The sequence below is a fragment of the Tenrec ecaudatus genome, chromosome 10, assembly GCF_050624435.1.
Source record: "Tenrec ecaudatus isolate mTenEca1 chromosome 10, mTenEca1.hap1, whole genome shotgun sequence".
In the NCBI taxonomy this organism is placed as follows: Eukaryota; Metazoa; Chordata; class Mammalia; order Afrosoricida; family Tenrecidae; genus Tenrec; species Tenrec ecaudatus.
This window is the reverse complement of record NC_134539.1, coordinates 33,507,747-33,527,660: the sequence shown is the minus strand read 5'-3', so window position 1 is coordinate 33,527,660 and position 19,914 is coordinate 33,507,747. Positions and strand designations below refer to the sequence as shown.

Sequence of the window (19,914 nt, the reverse complement as noted above, 5' to 3'; positions counted from 1 at the left end):
TGTAATGCAGAGGGGAGTGGGGTAGTGTAAGGCAGAGGGGAGTGGGGTGGTGTAAGGCAGAGGGGAGTGGGGTGGTGTAAGGCAGAGGGGAGTGGGGGGTGTAATGCAGAGGGGAGTGGGGTAGTGTAAGGCAGAGGGGAGTGGGGTGGTGTAAGGCAGAGGGGAGTGGGGTGGTATAAGGCAGAGGGGAGTGGGGTGGTGTAAGGCAGAGGGGAGTGGGGTGGTGTAAGGCAGAGGGGAGTGGGGTGGTGTAAGGCAGAGGGGAGTGGGGTGGTGTAATGCAGAGGGGAGTGGGGGGTGTAATGCAGAGGGGAGTGGGGTGGTGTAAGGCAGAGGGGAGTGGGGTGGTGTAATGCAGAGGGGAGTGGGGTGGTGTAAGGCAGAGGGGAGTGGGTGGTGTAATGCAGAGGGGAGTGGGGTGGTGTAAGGCAGAGGGGAGTGGGGTGGTGTAATGCAGAGGGGAGTGGGGTGGTGTAAGGCAGAGGGGAGATTGGGGATGTAAGGCAGAGGGGAGTGGGGTGGTGTAAGGCAGAGGGGAGTGGGGTGGTGTAAGGCAGAGGGGAGTGGGGTGGTGTAAGGCAGAGGGGAGTGGGGTGGTGTAAGGCAGAGGGGAGATTGGGGATGTAAGGCAGAGGGGAGATGGGGGTGTAAGGCAGAGGGGAGTGGGGTGGTGTAAGGCAGAGGGGAGTGGGGTGGTGTAAGGCAGAGGGGAGTGGGGTGGTGTAAGGCAGAGGGGAGTGGGGTGGTGTAAGGCAGAGGGGAGTGGGGTGGTGTAAGGCAGAGGGGAGTGGGGTGGTGTAAGGCAGAGGGGAGTGGGGGGTGTAATGCAGAGGGGAGTGGGGTGGTGTAATGCAGAGGGGAGTGGGGTGGTGTAAGGCAGAGGGGAGATTGGGGATGTAAGGCAGAGGGGAGTGGGGTGGTGTAAGGCAGAGGGGAGTGGGGTGGTGTAAGGCAGAGGGGAGTGGGGTGGTGTAAGGCAGAGGGGAGTGGGGTGGTGTAAGGCAGAGGGGAGTGGGGTGGTGTAAGGCAGAGGGGAGTGGGGTGGTGTAAGGCAGAGGGGAGTGGGGTGGTGTAAGGCAGAGGGGAGTGGGGTGGTGTAAGGCAGAGGGGAGTGGGGTGGTGTAAGGCAGAGGGGAGTGGGGTGGTGTAAGGCAGAGGGGAGTGGGGTGGTGTAAGGCAGAGGGGAGTGGGGTGGTGTAAGGCAGAGGGGAGTGGGGTGGTGTAAGGCAGAGGGGAGTGGGGTGGTGTAAGGCAGAGGGGAGTGGGGTGGTGTAAGGCAGAGGGGAGTGGGGTGGTGTAAGGCAGAGGGGAGTGGGGTGGTGTAAGGCAGAGGGGAGTGGGGTGGTGTAAGGCAGAGGGGAGTGGGGTGGTGTAAGGCAGTAAGGCAGAGGGGAGTGGGGGGGTGTAAGGCAGAGGGGAGTGGGGTGGTGTAAGGCAGAGGGGAGTGGGGTGGTGTAAGGCAGAGGGGAGCTGGGGGTGTAATGCAGAGGGGAGTGGGGTGGTGTAAGGCAGAGGGGAGTGGGGTGGTGTAAGGCAGAGGGGAGTGGGGTGGTGTAAGGCAGAGGGGAGTGGGGTGGTGTAAGGCAGAGGGGAGTGGGGTGGTGTAAGGCAGAGGGGAGTGGGGTGGTGTAAGGCAGAGGGGAGTGGGGTGGTGTAAGGCAGAGGGGAGTGGGGTGGTGTAAGGCAGAGGGGAGTGGGGTGGTGTAAGGCAGAGGGGAGTGGGGTGGTGTAAGGCAGAGGGGAGTGGGGTGGTGTAAGGCAGAGGGGAGATTGGGGATGTAAGGCAGAGGGGAGTGGGGTGGTGTAAGGCAGAGGGGAGTGGGGTGGTGTAAGGCAGAGGGGAGATTGGGGATGTAAGGCAGAGGGGAGTGGGGTGGGTTAAAACACCACTGAGCTCACTGTTCTTACCGAGATTCAGCTATTTTTCTAGAACTGCACGTCACTACAAGCTTTTTAGGGGATTTCTAGTCTAGCAAAGTCTGACTTGGACACTTCTTGCCAGCTCTATGTTGCTTTTACGGAGGAGAAAACGTCTGCCTCATCAAGCTCTCCCACGATTTATTACTACATGCTGTTCGTTGCTGATGCCCTTGGTCGTTAGCCAGTGCCCCTCTGATGGAGAGGGGCCCTATCACTTGGGTCGCAAACAACGTGCCCTTAAATACTCTCGTAGCGATGTCTTCTTCAGCCCCCGCTCATCTGGAAATTTCCAGACGTGGACATGTTGATTTTAAGAGTGAGCGCATTTACCATTTGGGTAGATTTGTTGACACTGATCTCCAATCCTTTACCCAGCGCCCTCTACCACGAGAGCCTGTTTCCCTGTTGTTTCCTCTCTTAACTTTTCATTTTTATCACTCTGTTAGGTGAAAAACGGTATACAACTGCTGGTTTAATTTAGTTTATATTCTTCTTGTAGACAGAACTTGAAGTCAACCATCGTGGCAGTCTTGCTAGAATCTTGTTGGGTTCACTTCATTTTCCTCCTAGGAATACATCTGGATCTCGGAGGGAGGGTTGTGCCTTGCAGCCGTAATTCCGTTCCAGCAGGGGCTGCGGGAGGAGCCGGCCTGCCCCCTCTCTGCGTGATGCTGGTCAGATGCAGGAGACCCAGAGGTGGGGTCACTCTGTGGAAAGTCACCCAACAGCCGTTCCTTGAGCTTCTCCGGTGTTCAGTATGGATGATGCCCGCGGCTTGTGACTGGGCACTAACCTAATGATAGCGTCGGACATGTTATCGGGAGCGAGCAGTCCCCGGAGAAGGGCGTTGTGCTTGGGAAAGTAGAGGGCGGCCGGGCAGCCGTGACAAGATGGACGACGCAGTGCCTGCGACAATGGGCTCCGAGTGAGACCCACGGTGAGGACGCTGCAGCACCGGGAGTGCTTCCTCCTGTGGGAGGACGGTCGCCGTGGACGGGGACTGACTCAGGAACCCAGAGGCTGTGACTGGAGCCTGCCTTGTATCTGTGTGACAAATTATTGCCAAGATGGACACCCAAACAGGCCATCTGGAGGCAACTTGACACCCCCTTACAGAAGGGTCCCGGGGAGGAGCCGAGCCAGTCAGGGTGCAGGGTAGCAACAATGAAACATACAACTCTCCTCTGGTTCCTACATGCTTCCTCTCTCCGAATATCATGATCCCAATACTACCTTACAAATCCAGCCAGACCAGAGCATGTACACTGGGACAGATAGGAACTGGAAACAGGGAATCCAGGACAGATGATCCCTTCAGGACCAGTGGTGAGAGAGGCGATATCAGGACAGGGAAGGGAAAGTGCGGTAAAAAGGGGGAACTGATTACAAGGATCTACATGTAACGTCCTCCCTGGGGGACAAACAGCAGAAAAGTGGGTGAAGGGAGACATCGGACAGTAAGACGTGAAAAAGAAATTTATAAATTATCAAGGGTTTGTAAGGGAGGGAGGGAGAAAAAATGAGGACCTGATACCAAGGGCTTAAGTACAACGAAAATGTTTTGAGAATGATGATGGCAACAAATGTGTTTGACGCAACGTATGTATGTATGTATGGATTGTGATAAGAGTTGTATGAGCCCCCAATAACATGAGGTAAAAATAAATTATCGCTAAGAAACCCCCTGGAGCAATTCTCCTCGGTAACACAGGGGGTTCCTGTGGGTCAGAATCTACCTGAAAGCACTATTTGGGGTGTGGAGGTGGACTGCAGCAGCCACCACAGCCACCTACCCTAATCAATAAAGAAAGCATCTTTTCAAGTATTTAAGAACCACTTGTATTTCTGTGTCTGTGTTTATGATCTCAATATATTTTTCTGATATTAAGAACCACTTGCGTTTCTGTGTCTGTGTTTATGATCTCAATATATTTTTCTGACAGGTTAGTGAGTTTTACGCACTTCACATTAGGCCACGGAGCTTTTTCCTACTGCTTTATACGGCTCTTTAGATTTTACATCGTCAGGATACCAGCCCTTTCTCTGGGGTGCGACACAAACATCCTCCCCAGTTTGTCCTCTGTCTGTTACCAGGCAGAACAGTCTCATAGCGCGTCACTCATAGGTGACAGTGTTGACTATAGAAAACAACCTATTCTTTGACAGGTGGTTTACTGAAATAGTTTCAAATCCCCACTCAAAGGCTATGTTAGGGCTATCATCTGGGGGATTCCTGCAGTCTGTCCTGTTTTAGGAATGTGAATTTGGTTCTACTGTCTCTCCAGACCTTCTACCGTGTCCCTGGTCTCTGGGCACAGTCTAAGTCTTTTGGTTTCACGTTAAAGAAGGCTGTGCTTTGTGTGGGCTGAGGCTGAAAACGGTAAAAGGCACTGGACTTACCTTTGGTTTTGGGGGCAAGGATTAGGGTTACATGGCTCCTTTGAGATGCAGGATCCAAACTCAAACTGATGGTCCTGCAGCCCCACACAGCGAGCGATGCAGGCACTGGGGTAGGTGCGCCCGTTCTGCCCGCACACGGGGACAAACTGGTCGGCACAGTTGCAGGGCAGACCTGGAAAGAGGAAACAGCCTTAGCAACGTGTATGTGTCTGTTCCTCCGTCCTCAGAGTTCTTTTTTAACGAGGCCTAACGTGAATCTTAAATGAAGTCAGAAAGAACTACCTTCCAGTCTCTCACAGGGTTTTCCAGAGCAACACTCTGAAAGGCCATAAAAACTCGAACAAGGAAAGAGCTAGGAGGCAAAGGGCATTTATAGAGGTCTAAATACAAACATGTACATATGTAATTATACTTATATATGATGATGGGGAAGTAGATCTATGTGCATATACGTATAGGTTTAATGTTAAGGGAGCAGATGCACATTGGGCCTCCACTCAAGTACTTTCTCAATGCAAGAACACTTTGTTCTATTAAACTGGCATTCCATGATGCTCACCTTTCCCTACATAATCATTGAAGGCAAAGCCAGTGCATAAGCAAATGTGGTGAAGAAAGCTGATGGTGCCCGGCTATCAAAAGCTATAGCATATCAGGTCTTAAAGGCTTGAAGGTTAAACAAGCGGCCATCCAGCTCAGAAGCAACAAAGCCTACATGGAAGAAGCACACCAACCTGTGTGATCATGAGGTGCCGAAGGGATCAGTTATCGGGCATCAAAGAACAAATAACCATATCATTGTGTGCTCACCTCCATGATATGATTGCTGAAGACAAATGGGTGCATAAGCAAATAGGTGGTGAGGAAAGCTGATGGTGCCCGGCTATCAAAAGGTAGAGCATCTGGGGTCTTAAAGGCTTGAGGGTAAACAAGTGGCCATCTAGCTGAGAAGCAACAAAGCCCACATGGAAGAAGCATACCAGCCTGAGCAATCACGAGGTGTCGAAGGGATCAGATATCAGGCATCATCAGAACAAAAAATCATATCATTGTGAATGAGGGGGAGAATCCAGAGTGGAAACCCAAAGCCCATTTGTAGGCCACTGGACATCCCCTTACAGAATGGTCGTGGGGAGGAGATGAGCCAGTCAGGGTGCAGTGTAGCAACGAATTGTACAACTTTCCTCCAGTTCCTAAATGCTCCTCCCCCCATCATGATCCCAATTCTTCCTCACAAATCTGGCTAGACCAGAGGATGTACACTTGTACAGATAGGAATTGGAAACACAGGGGATCCAGGGTCGATGATCCCTTCAGGACCAGTGGTGTGAGTGGCAATACTGGGAGAGTGGAGAGTTGGAAAGGGGGAACTGATTACAAGGATCTACACATAACCTCCTCCCTGGAGGACGGACAACAGAAAAATGGGTGAAGGGAGACGTTGGATAGGGCAAGATATGACAAAAAAATAATAATTTACAAATTATCAAGGGTTCATGAGGGAGCAGGGAGTGGGGAGGGAGGGGAAAAATGAGGAGCTGGTGCCAGGGGCTTGGGTGGAGAGCGGATGTTTTAATGATGAATAATGAATGGACAGATGTGCTTTACACAATTGATGCATGTATATGTATGGACTGTGATAAGAGTTGTATGAGCCCCCAATAGAATGATTTTTAAAAAAGCCCAAAACTCGAACATACACCTCTGAGTCCATCCATTCTAACTCCTGGGCCTGGGCACAATGTCCCTGTGGGTTTCAAGGCTGGAGGTGCTTCCAAGGGCAGAAAGCCGCATCTTTCTCCCTTGGAGCAGCTGGAGCTTCAAACTGCTGACCTTGTTAGCAGCTGGATGTGCGACCCACTAACCTGCCGGGGCGTCTCTGTCTCAGGGGCAGGCTGTGGTCAGGAAACGTTAAGCACGTGTTCCCACTCTGGAACTTCAAAGCTCTCATGTGGACTTTGGAGCTCTGACGCCCACCTAGGTTTCTTCACGCTAATCTTCGTCCTCGCCCACCTACCTGCTCCCATCAAGTGCAGTCCAAGGTACAGCGGCCTGCAGGGGGTGTCCAGGCGGCGGAAAATTGCTACAGGAATTACAGCCTTATCGCTCTCCCGAGGTGCGGCTTGTGGGTTTGAACCACTGACGGATGTGGTGAGCAGTCCAGCAGCACTAGCTAACAGTGCCGCCATGGCTCCCGTCTCCGAAGGAGGGACCGCATGAGAAGGCCATTGGGAAACAAATGTAACTTTGAAACATGGATTTTTACGAATCTCTTTTTCTGACTCATGTTTGAATCCCAAGAAATGCGGTACACTTTGTGGCCAGCAAAATTTCCTCTAACTAACTAAGTTGTTTATGTGTTTTATTCAAGAGCACGAGGGGACACTATAGACAAAAAGGGTTCTGCTAGCTATAAAACTCACTTTCTAAAAACATTTAGATACGGCCATCTAGCAGGGAAGCAAATAAGCCCACATGGAAGAAGCACACCAGTCTGTGTGATCATGAGGGGTCGATGGGATCAGGCATCAAAAGATCCAAAACAAACAACTACATCGATGAGAACGAGGGGGGTCGGAGCGGAGCCCTACAGCCCATCTGTAGACAATCGGACATCCCCCACAGAAGGGTTATAAGGAAGGGATATTCTACCAAGGAGCAGTGCAGCACCGACCAATCGCACATCATTCCTCTAGTTCCTGAATGCTCCCCCCAACCCCCACTATGACCCAGTCTGCCGTACAAATCTGGCTAGACCGGAGAACACACATTGGTACAGGTAAGAGCTCTCGACACATGGAATTCAGACAGATAAACCCTCAGGAGCTGTAGTGGGAGCAGTGATACCATGAGGGTAGGGGAAGGTCGGGGAGGGGAAGGGGGAGCAAGGGGAACCCATCACAAGGCTGGATACGTGGCCCTCCCACCCCAGAGGGGTCGAATAACAGAAATGTGGGTGAAGGGAGACAACGGACAGTGTACGATATGAAATAATAACAATATATAATTGATCAAGAATTCATGAGAGTGGGAGGGTGGGGGAGGGCGGGGAAAAAAAGTTTATATCAAGAGCCCAAGTAGAAAATGTTCTAGAAATGATGAGGGCAACATAAGTACAAATATGCTTGATACAACCGAGGTATGGAATGTTATAAGAGCTGTAAGAACCCACAATAAAATGATTTACAATTTTTAGATAGAAATAAAGAGTAAGGGCCGTCTCTGTAAATATTTAGCTCGTTCTCCCTCCCACCCCCTTCTACGGCTCCCTTCTCTGGGGAAGCGGGTGGCGGGGAAAGAGCACTGAGGGCCTCCTGAGCCCCGGGCTGCGGGAGCTGGTCTCTCGACTCAGGGAAGGGCCCTAAGAAACCATGCAGGGCAATGCTTCCAATCCACAGTGCAGGGAGCGCAGACCCAGGAGGGAAAACCATGCTATCGTGCAGATCTGCCGTTTAGCCCCGGCTCGAGGCCTAGAGCCCGGCTTGTCCATTCGGCAAGCACATTATTGGGGGGCTCTGGGGCCAGGGTTACCTGTGAAGGCGCGGTGGTCGTCTTCGGAGCTGTGCTCGCCCAGGCACAGGCGGGTGGAACACACCAAACTGCCGGCGAAGCAGGAACACACGTTGCAGTCGACAGTGAAGGAGGCTCCGTGGCCTAACGGGAAAGAGGCACAATGAGGACCTAGATTTAGAAACCAGCGGAAGGAAACACGGAGGTTTAAAATGCCACTCCTGGAAGATGCTTTCTCAACGTGCAAACGAGGGGGCTAAGTCTGCGCCTCCACACCGCAGGACGTCCCTCCGTGCCCTCTCCCCTGGGCGCGCTCTGACCGCCTTCCAGAATGTCATTCGCTGCTGCGTCCTGGTGCCATTTGTGGGTGGAAGACGGACTCCTAGGTCCTTCTGGCAGGTCACTGTCTTACCCATCTTGTCCTGCGAAGCCTGACCCAGTCTGCAATCTGAGTTTCGGCTCACACCGTCCTAGCCCGCTTTTTTGTACAAATTAGGCCCTTAATTAGTGAACGTTCATGAAAGACTGAGTTTGTTTATCCTCCACTATTTCATGAGCCGGCTTACCTCTGAAAGCACAATATGAAAGAAGAAATAAACACTTGACTTGCTCCATGGCAGAAGTTTGCAAATTCTTTTAGCCCGAAGCACTGTGCTGTCTGCAGGGACCACACAGGGGCCCACAGATCCATGTGGAAAGGGGCCATGGTACCGACGGGCGGTGTGGTTGTGAGGGCGTGTGGGCGAGAAACAAACGGTGGGGAAGCAAGCAGGGGGGAATCCAGATGCCACTTTCCGAGAAGGGGATTGGTGGGTGGCACATTGAAGGGGCTTTCTCCCGACTCCTAACGAGTACGGTGTCTCCCACTCTCCAGTTTGCTTTCCATGCCATCCAAGCCGAGTGTGTGTGTGTGTGTGTGTGTGTGTGTGTGTGGTGGGATGGGGCACGGCGAGGGGAGCGGTGGGCCGATGCGCACGTGTATCTTTGCCTGTGCAGACCATGGACGCTGGTTCCAACAGACCAGAAGGGCATCGCACTTTGGCCGCTGACCGGCTGGGTGCGCTCGCTCTGTCTCGGCCTCCTGGACGACGCAGTAGGAACGCGGAGTCCCTCATATCAGAGTAGCCTGCAGCGTCCAGGAGGGAATGCAGGCCAGGACCTAGCCTCCTCCTGGCACGTGGTTAGCGTTCAATACGAATGAATGAACCATGATACGCCACTAGTGTCTTCTTGAGCAAGCTTCCAGGAGCGTTTCTTAAGAGTCCCGGGGCCCAGAAGAGTTTGAAAAAGCACACTGGGGATATCTGATCTGCCGAGCTCCCTCTCTGACAAGAACGTATCCAGTGCTCTCCCCACAGAGTCTGGATCCCATCTCCTACTCAAGGCCCACTGAAGGCAACACTCACTTTTCCGTGTCCCCCCAACAACGCACGACTTCTGAAGGTCTACGCAGTGCATCTCCATGCAGGTCTCCAGCAGTCCACTGTGGCCGCAGGAACAGATCTTATAGCAGCCGACTCCCCCTGCCGACGAGGGCACCTGGATTAGGGCTCCCTGGCGCACGATGAAATCGGAAGCTTCCCCCAGTTTGCAGCCTGAAAAACAGAGTTAGCTGCTGCATGACACAACATCTTATGACATTAAATACAGTCCACACACGTCTCGTCGGTTCTGTGGCAGAACTTTCACCATATTAAGGATGATCCACTGCCCCCAAATATCTCCTCTCAAATAACAGCCCTTTATTGGATGGCAAGGAGTGGAGATCTACCCCCAAATCAGTTATGAACTAAAATGCTATACGATATGTAATTTAAAATTTTCTTTTGGGCTACTTAGAAGCATTTAAAGTGGACTTTGGAAACTGATTTTGGCAGGAAAATTCTTAGCAATGGTACCCAAACATACCTTAAATGGAAAGAAAATGTGATTATTTGGGTGAGTTTGGGAAAAATGCATTTTGTATCTGAAACATGTGTACTTATTGACAGGGTGGGTTTTCTTAGTTGAACAAGAGAATGCGGAATTGAATTCCACGTAGAAAGAATGAGAAAGACTAATGTGTTGTCTTCAGCAAGGAACACAGCAGCAACATACTAACGCAATGGACAGGAGATCTTTTTGAAGTGTACAGCACCCCAGCAGTTCCCATGTTAATACGGTTTATGATTCCATAGCTGATAGATCTTGGCACAGATCAGAGGTGGGGCCGGCCTACGGGCCATCTCCCTCATGGCCATCGAGTCCCTGCGGACTCATAGGGACCCTACAGGACAGGGAGAACTGCCCGTGGGTTTCTGAGACCATCACTCTTTACAGGGGTGGAGTCTGGTCTCTCCCTCGCGGCGTGGCCGGTGGTCTCCACTGCTTCGCGTAGACCGAGCGGCTGCCCGATGTGTGTCCATGGGCAGTCTAAAGGCCGGCCCTTGCCTTGCCAAAGAGACGCAGTTCCAGCCATCACCTTAAGGGGGAGTTAATTAAATGTTTGACCAAGTACAGCAGGCTAATTGTGAGGCTGAGAATTCTGTACGGCACGTGGATGACGTTGTAAGCGGCCCTTGCGGGAGAAGACACTCCCTATCTCTGCTCTGGATGATCCTTGGGGACGTCATGTTTATTTGGCCTTTGGCTCCGTTTTACTTCACAGATGTCGAGGGTAACATGATAAATGTTTTCAACTGGGCAACTGATAAAAGAAAGTCCACATGACCACAACTGTTTTCTAAAGGGACCTATAAAGAAATGGACACTCTCAAAACTTATGCAATAAAGATTTGTTTAGTCTTAAAATCATATGCCTTTACATACCATATTAATATCTGTGACGATATTTATACATCCTATTGTGGGAAACAGAAGGATTTCTCCCAAGCTGTCTCCCCCAAATAGATGCCAAACTTGGCTGCTTGCGAATGACTGTACACTTGGAGGTCATCAGGGGTCATTCTCCCTGAGAGCTAACAGTCATGCAGAGCAAGGAGTCACCACTGTTTATCCCACAAGTAGGGTCCACTCCCTTCTGGCAAAGATAGGAGTTGTCGGTTTCCTTTTAGGAGACACCAGAGAGGTCAAAGCCACCCAGGATGACCAAGGTTAGGCTGCCATCCTAAATCTAGGATCTGCCCACCTTGTCACATGTATACCCCAACCCCTCCTCTTCCTACTGCGTGTATTTCCCTAGACCACCCCGTCACTACTGTATTACCTATAGCACAACCCCTTCCTGTGACGTATGTCCTCACCTGTAATTAGGGGGCTTGCATGTCCCCAGAGAAGATAAAAGCCTGGGCTAGCATTAAAGATCTCTCTCTCCCTCCACATGGACTACCAAGCAGGGCTGAGGTGAGCATGCTACCATGAATCGTGTCTGACTCCATTATTTCAATACTTCTCTTCTATCTCTCATGCTCTCTAACTTTACTATGATCTTTACTTATTATCGCCGTACAATTGCGCCTACTGGACCCATAATGATGTGTTAGGGGCTGGCTTCCCCTGACATCTTATTTGGATAGAGGTGGTGGGGGACACACACATATACACTGAGTAAGTAGAATTTATCAATATCTCCACAGGGATTCAATGTGGTGTGTCAAGGCGTATGAGCTTGGTTTTGGCTACTGAGTACACCTGTGCTTTCCTCTCCTGATGGACAGGAAGGAGAAAAGCGGAAAGGAGCGCATGCCAGCAGGGAAGAGACCCAGGAGGGACCGCTGGCCCAGGGTTCTCTTTCTCCTGGCAGCCACGCTTCCTTACGAGACGCAAGTTCTGGATGGACATTTTCAGTGGACAATCAAAGTGGCAATTGAAGATTCCAGTTATATCTGTTACTGTTTTCTGTTTACATACATAAAGCACACTCACTGGCAAGTCTCGAATACTGAAGAGAAACCCCATGGACGCAGTCCCGTTACCTCACTCCCAAGGGAAGCCTCATCCGTGAACAGGAGCAGCTCCTCCCACACCCACCCACAGCCAGACCCGCCTCCCTCTCACCTTGAACGCACGAGTAGGGAAGGCAGGGCTCTCCAAACGGACATTCTTTTCGGTTCACCTCACAGAGCTCATTAGCAGGGCAAGGATTTGGGTTACAGGGATGAGTTACCTCTTCGACAATGTTACCTAAAGTACTCGGCCCTGAAAACCAGTAAAAGATCAGGTTAGCCAACCGAAAACAGTCACAGGGGCTTGAAAATTCCCTGCATTAATTATAGGTGAACTGAGTGGTCAGCCCAGGAGACGAGAGTCAGGCCTAATTCCAGTGAGCGATCCGGACAGTTAGCCGCTTTGATCCGTGGCAATTCAGCATGAACACACACTTGTTTGTTTACTAGCAGCGTGCCTACCAGATGCCAGGCAAGGGTGTACGCACTGGAGACACAGTGGTGAACACAATCTCTAACACGCAGTTAACATTTTGGTTGAGAGATTTTACACACACACACAGATAAAACCAGGTATTGATAAACACAAGAAGAAAAGTAGCTTTTGGGTAGGAAAGTGAGCTAGGTATCTTTGAGAAGGGCGGCCAGTGGGGGTCATGTCTACCAGGAGAATCGTGCACACTTGCCAAGAATGAGAATAATGTGCTCGAGCACGATGGGCTATGTGGGCACATTTATTAACTTGTGAAATAATGACCAAGAAAAAGCCACAGCCGATATAAGTGGCCATGTTTTCAAGTAAACAATGTGTGTGCGATCTGTTTGTGCAACGGCACGGTTCCCTCATGCATCACGCTCCTGTGTGTGCATTACTATATAACGGGCACCTTATATGTAATACAACATGGTATACTGACATGTTGACAGCACTGAAATTCAAGCTTCAACTTCCCTCTCATTGAACTAGTTTCCTTCTAACACAGAGTTGACGGTTCTAAGAGAAGCTGCTTGTGAACGTATTCGTTTGCTGACTTGAGGCCAGAGTCAGAATCCGTGACTAACTAGGGCCTCATTTTACATACAGGGAAACTGAGGCTGCAAGAGGTGAAGCTGGTCTGCTAAGAGTCACACAGGGTCTCTTACTTGCTCTACTGAACACAGTCAGAGACACAGTTGGTGGGTCTTGAGACATCTGGCATCCCCACTCCTCCTCCTCCTATTTCTTAACAGAGGCCCCATTTTATGTAGGGTGGCAATAGATCAACCTTTCCCAGTCTCCCTTATCACGAGGGGTGGCCAATGAACTCAAGAAGAGCTTCTCCCCTTTCCCATCTAGAACGATGATAAGGTGCAGGCACGCCAGCAGTCGCACTGTGATGATGAAGTGCAGAAGCAACTTGCTTACAGAAACCAAATGTTAAGGATGGTGGAGAAAGAAGAAATCTGGATTTCTGACGATCTTGGAGCCACGAAAGCAGCCCTCGGATATTGTAGTTTGTTGTTCCGTTATATGCAGCTGGGCCTCATCTTATCTGACTTAATTCCTATCAGGAAAATCAAGCAGTAGTGGAATTCATCGCCCTCCAGCCAGCTCAGGGCATTGATGCCCCTGTTGTTGAAGGTGGTGTCCTAGCAACCCCACGGACAACAGAGCGAAGCACTGCCCCCTGGTGGCAGCTTAATCCAAACGGCGTGGCCGGCAGGAGCTCTACCTGCTATGTCCACGGCCGCATAGGCATGTGCAGGTCGGACACGGAATAAAGGGATGGAAGAAGAATCGATGCATGTGAGTGTGGCGCTGGAGAGGAATGCGGAAAGTACCGTGGCCTGCTACAAGGTCACACTGTTCTGTCGTGGAAGAAGTCTGCCCAGGGGTGTTCCTCTTCATCAGGAGACACCGTCCGGGGGAAGGACGTCATGCGTGGGAGAGGGAGGGCGTGAACAGGAGAAGGCCCTCGAGGAGCTGCATGGACACAGTGGCTGCGTCAATGGGCTCAGGCACAGGAGCAACAGTGAGGCTGGCGCAGACGGGCAGTGCTGCGTTCCCTGGTGCAGCGAGTTGCTATGGGTCAGAGCGGGCTCTGTGGCACCTAACAACAACCACAACCACAACGCCAAGTGCTCTGGGTTCCACCAGACATTGCGGCCTGGCTGCGAGGACCATGTCATCCAGGGTCCATCAATGAGACACAAACTTCTTTGAGCTCTTGGCAGGTGTAGTTGGAAGACAGAAGCTGAAGCTGTACCAGCCCAAGTCAGCACGTTAGTCCCCATTTGGGAGGTAAATTAGGCCAATAGCAGGCTCAGACCCACTGACACTCGGTGACAAGAAGCTAAAGATTCCCGCGGGCAGTCCTGCTCTGCCAGGTGACAGCAATGGCCCTGAGCGGGAGGGTACTGCTTACAATTGCTGGCTACCAACAGGTCACATTCCCCACTCCAACTGGTAAAACTAAAATAAAAAACTTAGTAACTATTCTGTGCCTTTTTACAAGATTCTTCTTTTCAAGAGTCAAGGCCGGAGACGTAGATTAAGGGAAAAATAAGAACTCTAATTACTTCTGCATTTATACTGTATGACGGCATTTACAGCCTCGGCCCCCAAAGGCCAAGCAAGTGAGAAGAGTCTGTGACTGGGATTGTACCATGAAAGCACAAGTTCTCAACAGATAGCTGCTCAATCAAAACAAACGCGAAAGGCAGGCAGAGAAGGGAGAAGCGCTTGAAGTCGTAAAACAAAATAATGATATTTACTGAGGTATGTGTCCACAGGCATACAATGTTCCAGGTCATCTGTAGGCGATAAGAGCTCACAGATACTCTCAGCTGTGTGGTCCTCCGGGAATTTGTTTTGGTCTCCACATTTCTTGAGCATTTCTATACAATCTGACCTTGAAAGGAAAAATACACAGCGATTTAGGGCTTCAGGAACCTGCTCGGATTGTCTAGGCTGCTATCAATCCTGTGTCTGAGACTCTCCAGAAAGTGAGTTTGCAGGGCTTCATGTTTTCCGGTTGCTTAGGTGTACACAGGACAAAAGAGAGCAGGAGTCACCATGGGTTGGGCCCGGGTTGGATAATAAGTCATTTATTACATGGTGAAGCACCACGAATGTCCTCTTCTCTGAGGTCACAGGCCTTGCTATATTATGTACGGTTATGTACGGTTAGCACTGACCATGTGGCTTCTCAATCTCTTTGAAAGGAAATCCTCTAAAACCATGTATCTGACTTTCAGGACTCTGACCTTGATTTTTTTTCTTTTAAAAATATCTTCAGATATTTAAAAGAATTCAGCTATCATCCATTCGGACATTCAGATATCATCATTCAGATGCCTGTTTGCTACTTTAACATTCCCTTGGTCTTCCAGAGACCTGACTGCTATCAGTTTCCTGCGCTACCAGGGCCTCCACATCCCCCTGGCTTCCTGTCATCTGACAGCTGCTCTTCAGAACCTCCCCTACCCGGGCCACCCGCAAGTCATGCCAGCCAGACCCAGCAGCACTGGGCCACACACCAACTGGGGGGCTGGCTGGGAAAAAGATCTTTGAGCAGAGGCCGACAAATTACGTGTTGGTTAACGGCTGCGCTTTCATTCACCACAGCAGCGTCCATCTTTACTTCCTTCCTAAGCAACACTCACAGGCACAGGTCCGAAGGAGCGCCTAGGACAGGGAGGATAAAGGCAGGTGGAAATGGGGGCAAGGGATCTCAAGCTGAGGGGGTCAAAGAAGGAAAGCGAGTGGCAGGTGGGGCGGTGATGGGCAAAGGGAGGCTGGAGAGAGAGCCTGTGCACAGACTGGAGTGAGTGTCCCAGGAAAGACTTACTTGCAGATGATACTTGCCCGGGATTTACTGTGGCAAGGCTTAATCTGCAGCGAGCAAGCGACCGCTTTCCACATTTCGGGCCGGCACTTGTTAATGTCCAGGACAGGGATGCTGATGAAGGGCATCTTTATGCTGCCCTTCTCCCAGAGCTTCATGTCATTCATGGCTCCTTGATCCGACTGCGCATTGCAACTCCTGAAAAGCTCCGTCGGCCTAAAGAGGGAAAAAGACACGAAGGAAGAAGGGAAAAGGAAGGGGTACAATCTCCGTGGAGGAAGACTTCAGGGAAGACTCACTTCTCGTACAGAAGAACTCACCAAAGAACATCAGCTTCTGATCACGGCCATTCAGCGCAGACCCCAGCATAAAGAGAGCGAAGGCAGGTTTGGGTTCATTTTAAAACTTCAAAATGCTCTGCGCAGGCCTATCAGACATTCTCCAGACTCACCCGGACCTTTCAATTCACAACTGCTATCAGGCGTCCTAATGCATCACAGGAGCCCAGAGGTCCAGTGGTACGTGTGGGGCTGCTATCTGCATGGTCGGCAGTTTGAAACCACCAGCAGCCTCGTGGGACAGAGACTGGGCTTTCGACTCCACTCAACAGTTACAGCCTCAGAGGGAGTCGATGGCAGTGAGGAATAGATCACAAAGAAATATTAGATAAGTAATAGATCACAGATAAATAGTGGTGTCCAAGTTCTAAAAATGCAGGTCTAATTTACAAAAAGAGATTGGACAGCTTTTACGGGTGGGATGAAATTTGAGACGACAGCGACTGTGAGCGCGTCTAAAGCCACAGGGAAATGCTGCATCACACTGGCAGGCAGCCCTCTGCCGCCCGCTGCATCACAGGGACCGGCTTTCTGACTTTCTCCTCGCCCGTTACTGTTGCTGCTGGCAGCAAGCTCTTCGTTTTGTTTTTAAATAACTACAAAGAGCTTAACGTCAACTTAGCTGCGAATGATACTTCCACGGGACTGGCTGGAACGTTTTTCCACTTTGTCTTTTCCGTGAGCCCTGGGTCACTCCCACGGGAGCGCCTGTGTGCGCTCACATTCACTTAGCACAGTTCGTGGATCTAAGATCTCTGGTCCCCATGGTGTCAAAAGGGAGGCCGGCTGTCCTATTTGCTGTAATTCCACATTACTTGCAACATGTCTGTCCCCTCGCCTCTTGGATGATTTTAAGATTTCTCTTCCCCTTCGGGTGTCAGCAGTTTGACTGAGAAGATGTGCTAGGGTGTGGTCTTCTATGTCTGGATCGGACTTGGGGTTGACGACGCTGCCCCAAGCAGTGGGTTAGCGCAATCGATCCATTTTAGGAAAGTGTCCGCCCGCTTCCTTCCACGTTCCAATTACAGATGTTGGGTCCTGGCTTTCTGAGATCGTTCGGCAGCGCCATCATCAAGGCCACTAAGGTCTTCTGTTGGGTTCAATCTATTTCCGATGCTTCCAGGGAGTGAGAGCAACCAACCAGCGCCCCGGGGTGAACTGGGTGCAGGTTTACGGAGCAGACACTCAGCTTCACACTGAACAACTCACACAGTGTGTCTCCCTCTCTCACAGGGATGCTCAGTGACGTCACTTACCCCCCTTCTCCCTCCCTCCGGGCCCTCCTTGCCAGCCCTCTGGAGTTTGTTCTTGGGTGAATGCTGCCTGTTAGTTCTTGAATGGTTAATTATTCTAAAACACATGTATCTCACTAGTGTTATTGTCCTCCCCATGGGCCCGTGTCTTTTTTGGCAGAAAATTGTGCCATTGGGTGAATTTGGCTGCAGAACGGAAGGATGCCTAAGGCCACGGTCGAGGGCCCCCAGCTCTATCCAACCCTAAGCCTGGTCTTGTGGATGATTCTGAATTTTGTTCTACATTTCTCTCCTGCTGCATCCAGGAGCTTTTTCTGGGCTCATTTTAGAGTAGATGGTAGTGATGCTGGACACCAGCTAGCTCTTGTCGTCTCGGAGGCGAGGGCCGATACTGATGGTCCTTCTTTCCTTCAGACAGGGAAAGACCAAGCGCTGCACCTTGCTATCTGCTCGGGAGCTTGACTGGACCCCCACTTGTTACGCACCAACACAGGGTGCAGCGCCTGTCTTTGTGACCATGCTGTGCCGCTTGATCTTGCTGGACCCAGGGACCCATGCCCTCGTATGTGTTGTAGGAACTCCGAGTATTTCATAGATTTAAAATACGTGCATTGCCTCCATCTCTAAAGCCAAGTCCTTATTTTGTTATCACCAGTTGTAAATATACCTCAATTTTCTTACTCAAAATGATAATCTGACTACTCTTAAAGAGGATAGGATGTGTTAGCTTGAGGTAAAAACCTCCTAACAAAAATATATAGAATTTCCTTCTGGCCCAACCAGATGACACTCTTCCTTCTGGCTCCTTCAGCTCTGGTTTGTAACGCACGAGTCTCTTCTTTGGAACCTCTCCTCGGCAGTTTCTGAGTGCTCGCAGGCCATTCTTCTGGACGCACCTTTTCTGCTTTCTTCCTTCTTTCTTCCATCAGAACTGGAGATAAGCCCGAACACCCAGTGTCTGGATCTCAGGAAAACACCCATTCAAATGGCTTCTGGAAGGACAACGCTTTTGGACTCACTGAGGGGGAAGTCAACTGGTCTGAAGGTCCTTCACAGTAATCTGGACACAGGTGGGCGTTTCCATGACAGAGAGCGCACGGTGACTTATTCTGCAGTGATCTGCATCCATTGGGGTCCAGAAGCGGGACGAGTGGCAGGTGTTTGGAACTCTGGAAGCTCTGGTCTCTCTGCATTAGAAAGCATGTGGCTACAGAATTTTCCTGGACGGATTATAGAATTTTAACAAGAAACCATGAAGAAAAACAGCCTGTTTTCAATCCAGCAGAAATGAAACCAGAGCCAATTGATGTTTTCACGATTACATAGCAACATAAAATGACAAACTATCCCCACTCTCGATAGGATGCTCCCCACCTACCTGTTGTTAAAATTAGTGCAGTAAGTCAGGTTTCTACAACCCAGCTGGCAAGGCTCTCGGACATCTGCTAAGCAGGTCAACATGGGCACCTCCACTGGGTTATATTCACAAAAGCGATCAAACTCTTGCCAACTCTGCGTGTTGCCCCAGCTCATGCTATACAGCTTCGTGCACAATTCCCTAAAACAAAACCACAGAAACATATCGATGAGCCGAAGAAACATTTGCTAGATATAAAACTCAAGCGCTATAAACTATATTTTGGCATAGGAATGAGAAAATATACAAAAAGCCCAAAGACTAAAATCTGCCCACTAAAATTTAGAGCCAATAAAAAAAAAATCTTTTCCTGGAAAAGCAGGTCTTTTAGCGTCCATCTCTTGTCTTTTGTCCTGGTTGCTAGAAAGTTCAGCGCTAAATTTAATGTTCAATTACAGTATTTGAACCCCCTTAGTTCCTGATACAGGAGCCCAGGTGGTGTAGTGGTTATGCATTGGGCTACTAACTGCAAGGCCTGTGGTTTGAAACCACCTACTGCTTCACAAGAGGAAGACGAGGCTTTCCGCTCCTGAAATGTCACAGTCTTAGAAACCCACAGCGGCAGTTTTACCCTGTCCTGTAGGGTCACTATGAGTCGGAATAGACTCAATGGCATTGAATTTGTTTTTTTGAGTAGTTCTTGATTCTTTAATGTACTATTAAAGTACAGTAATCACAGGCTTTACCTCCACAAAAATATCTTTTCATGTCGATGACCCGATCATTGGAAGCAAAAGCAAGATGGGCCCTCTGGCATCTTTAAGACACATTATAAAGTTAGGGTTCAATATTTTCTCTCTGAAAAACTATCCCCAAATCAATTAAATGCCTTAAGACATACCATGACAGCCTACAGGCGGCGATTTATAAATTCTGAAGTCTCTGTATACTGTTAGTTAATACAATACATTCTTGTTTTTGAAACTCAGTGACTACAAAGAAACTTAAGTGGGTTTACAGATCTAAAACAATATCTGCATCCCTTCCAAAGTACTTCCACACATTATATTCACTCATTTTTTCATTTATGAAAGTAACAGAAAAAATTAAATTAAATAATAAAAAAGAAAGTAATGCATGCTCACCATAGAAAATCTTAATACCACTGAAATATACAGCATCACCAGCAAATATTCCTCACTTCCCTCACATTTTAATGGTCTCTCATAATTGCCCTACGTGGGGGCTACCTTCACTTTCCCCCGGAAACCATTCTATCGGAAGCTATTTCAGGTATCATACCATTCCATCGTTCAGTCACATCAAGCAGAGCTATACAATGGCTACCACACCAGTGTCAAACATTTTCTTCCTTCTTGAACTCCTTGGTATTAGCTCCCCGTTACCCCCTCCCTCTCCCACCCT

At 49.9% G+C, this 19,914-nt stretch overlaps 1 protein-coding gene across 1 annotated transcript in view; it reads right to left on the bottom strand.

Annotated features, from left to right (window-relative positions):
- The window catches only part of RECK (reversion inducing cysteine rich protein with kazal motifs), a 74,301-nt gene that overhangs the window by 7,923 nt on the left and 46,464 nt on the right, over window positions 1-19,914 (bottom strand). Inside the window, exons 10-16 of the mRNA XM_075560133.1 lie at window positions 18,511-18,690; window positions 15,545-15,757; window positions 14,469-14,605; window positions 11,827-11,967; window positions 9,237-9,425; window positions 7,852-7,974; window positions 4,321-4,492 (exon numbers count right to left, since the gene is read on the bottom strand). Of these exons, the coding sequence (XP_075416248.1) occupies window positions 4,321-4,492; window positions 7,852-7,974; window positions 9,237-9,425; window positions 11,827-11,967; window positions 14,469-14,605; window positions 15,545-15,757; window positions 18,511-18,690 (1,155 nt within the window). The remainder of the gene's footprint in view (window positions 1-4,320; window positions 4,493-7,851; window positions 7,975-9,236; window positions 9,426-11,826; window positions 11,968-14,468; window positions 14,606-15,544; window positions 15,758-18,510; window positions 18,691-19,914) is intronic.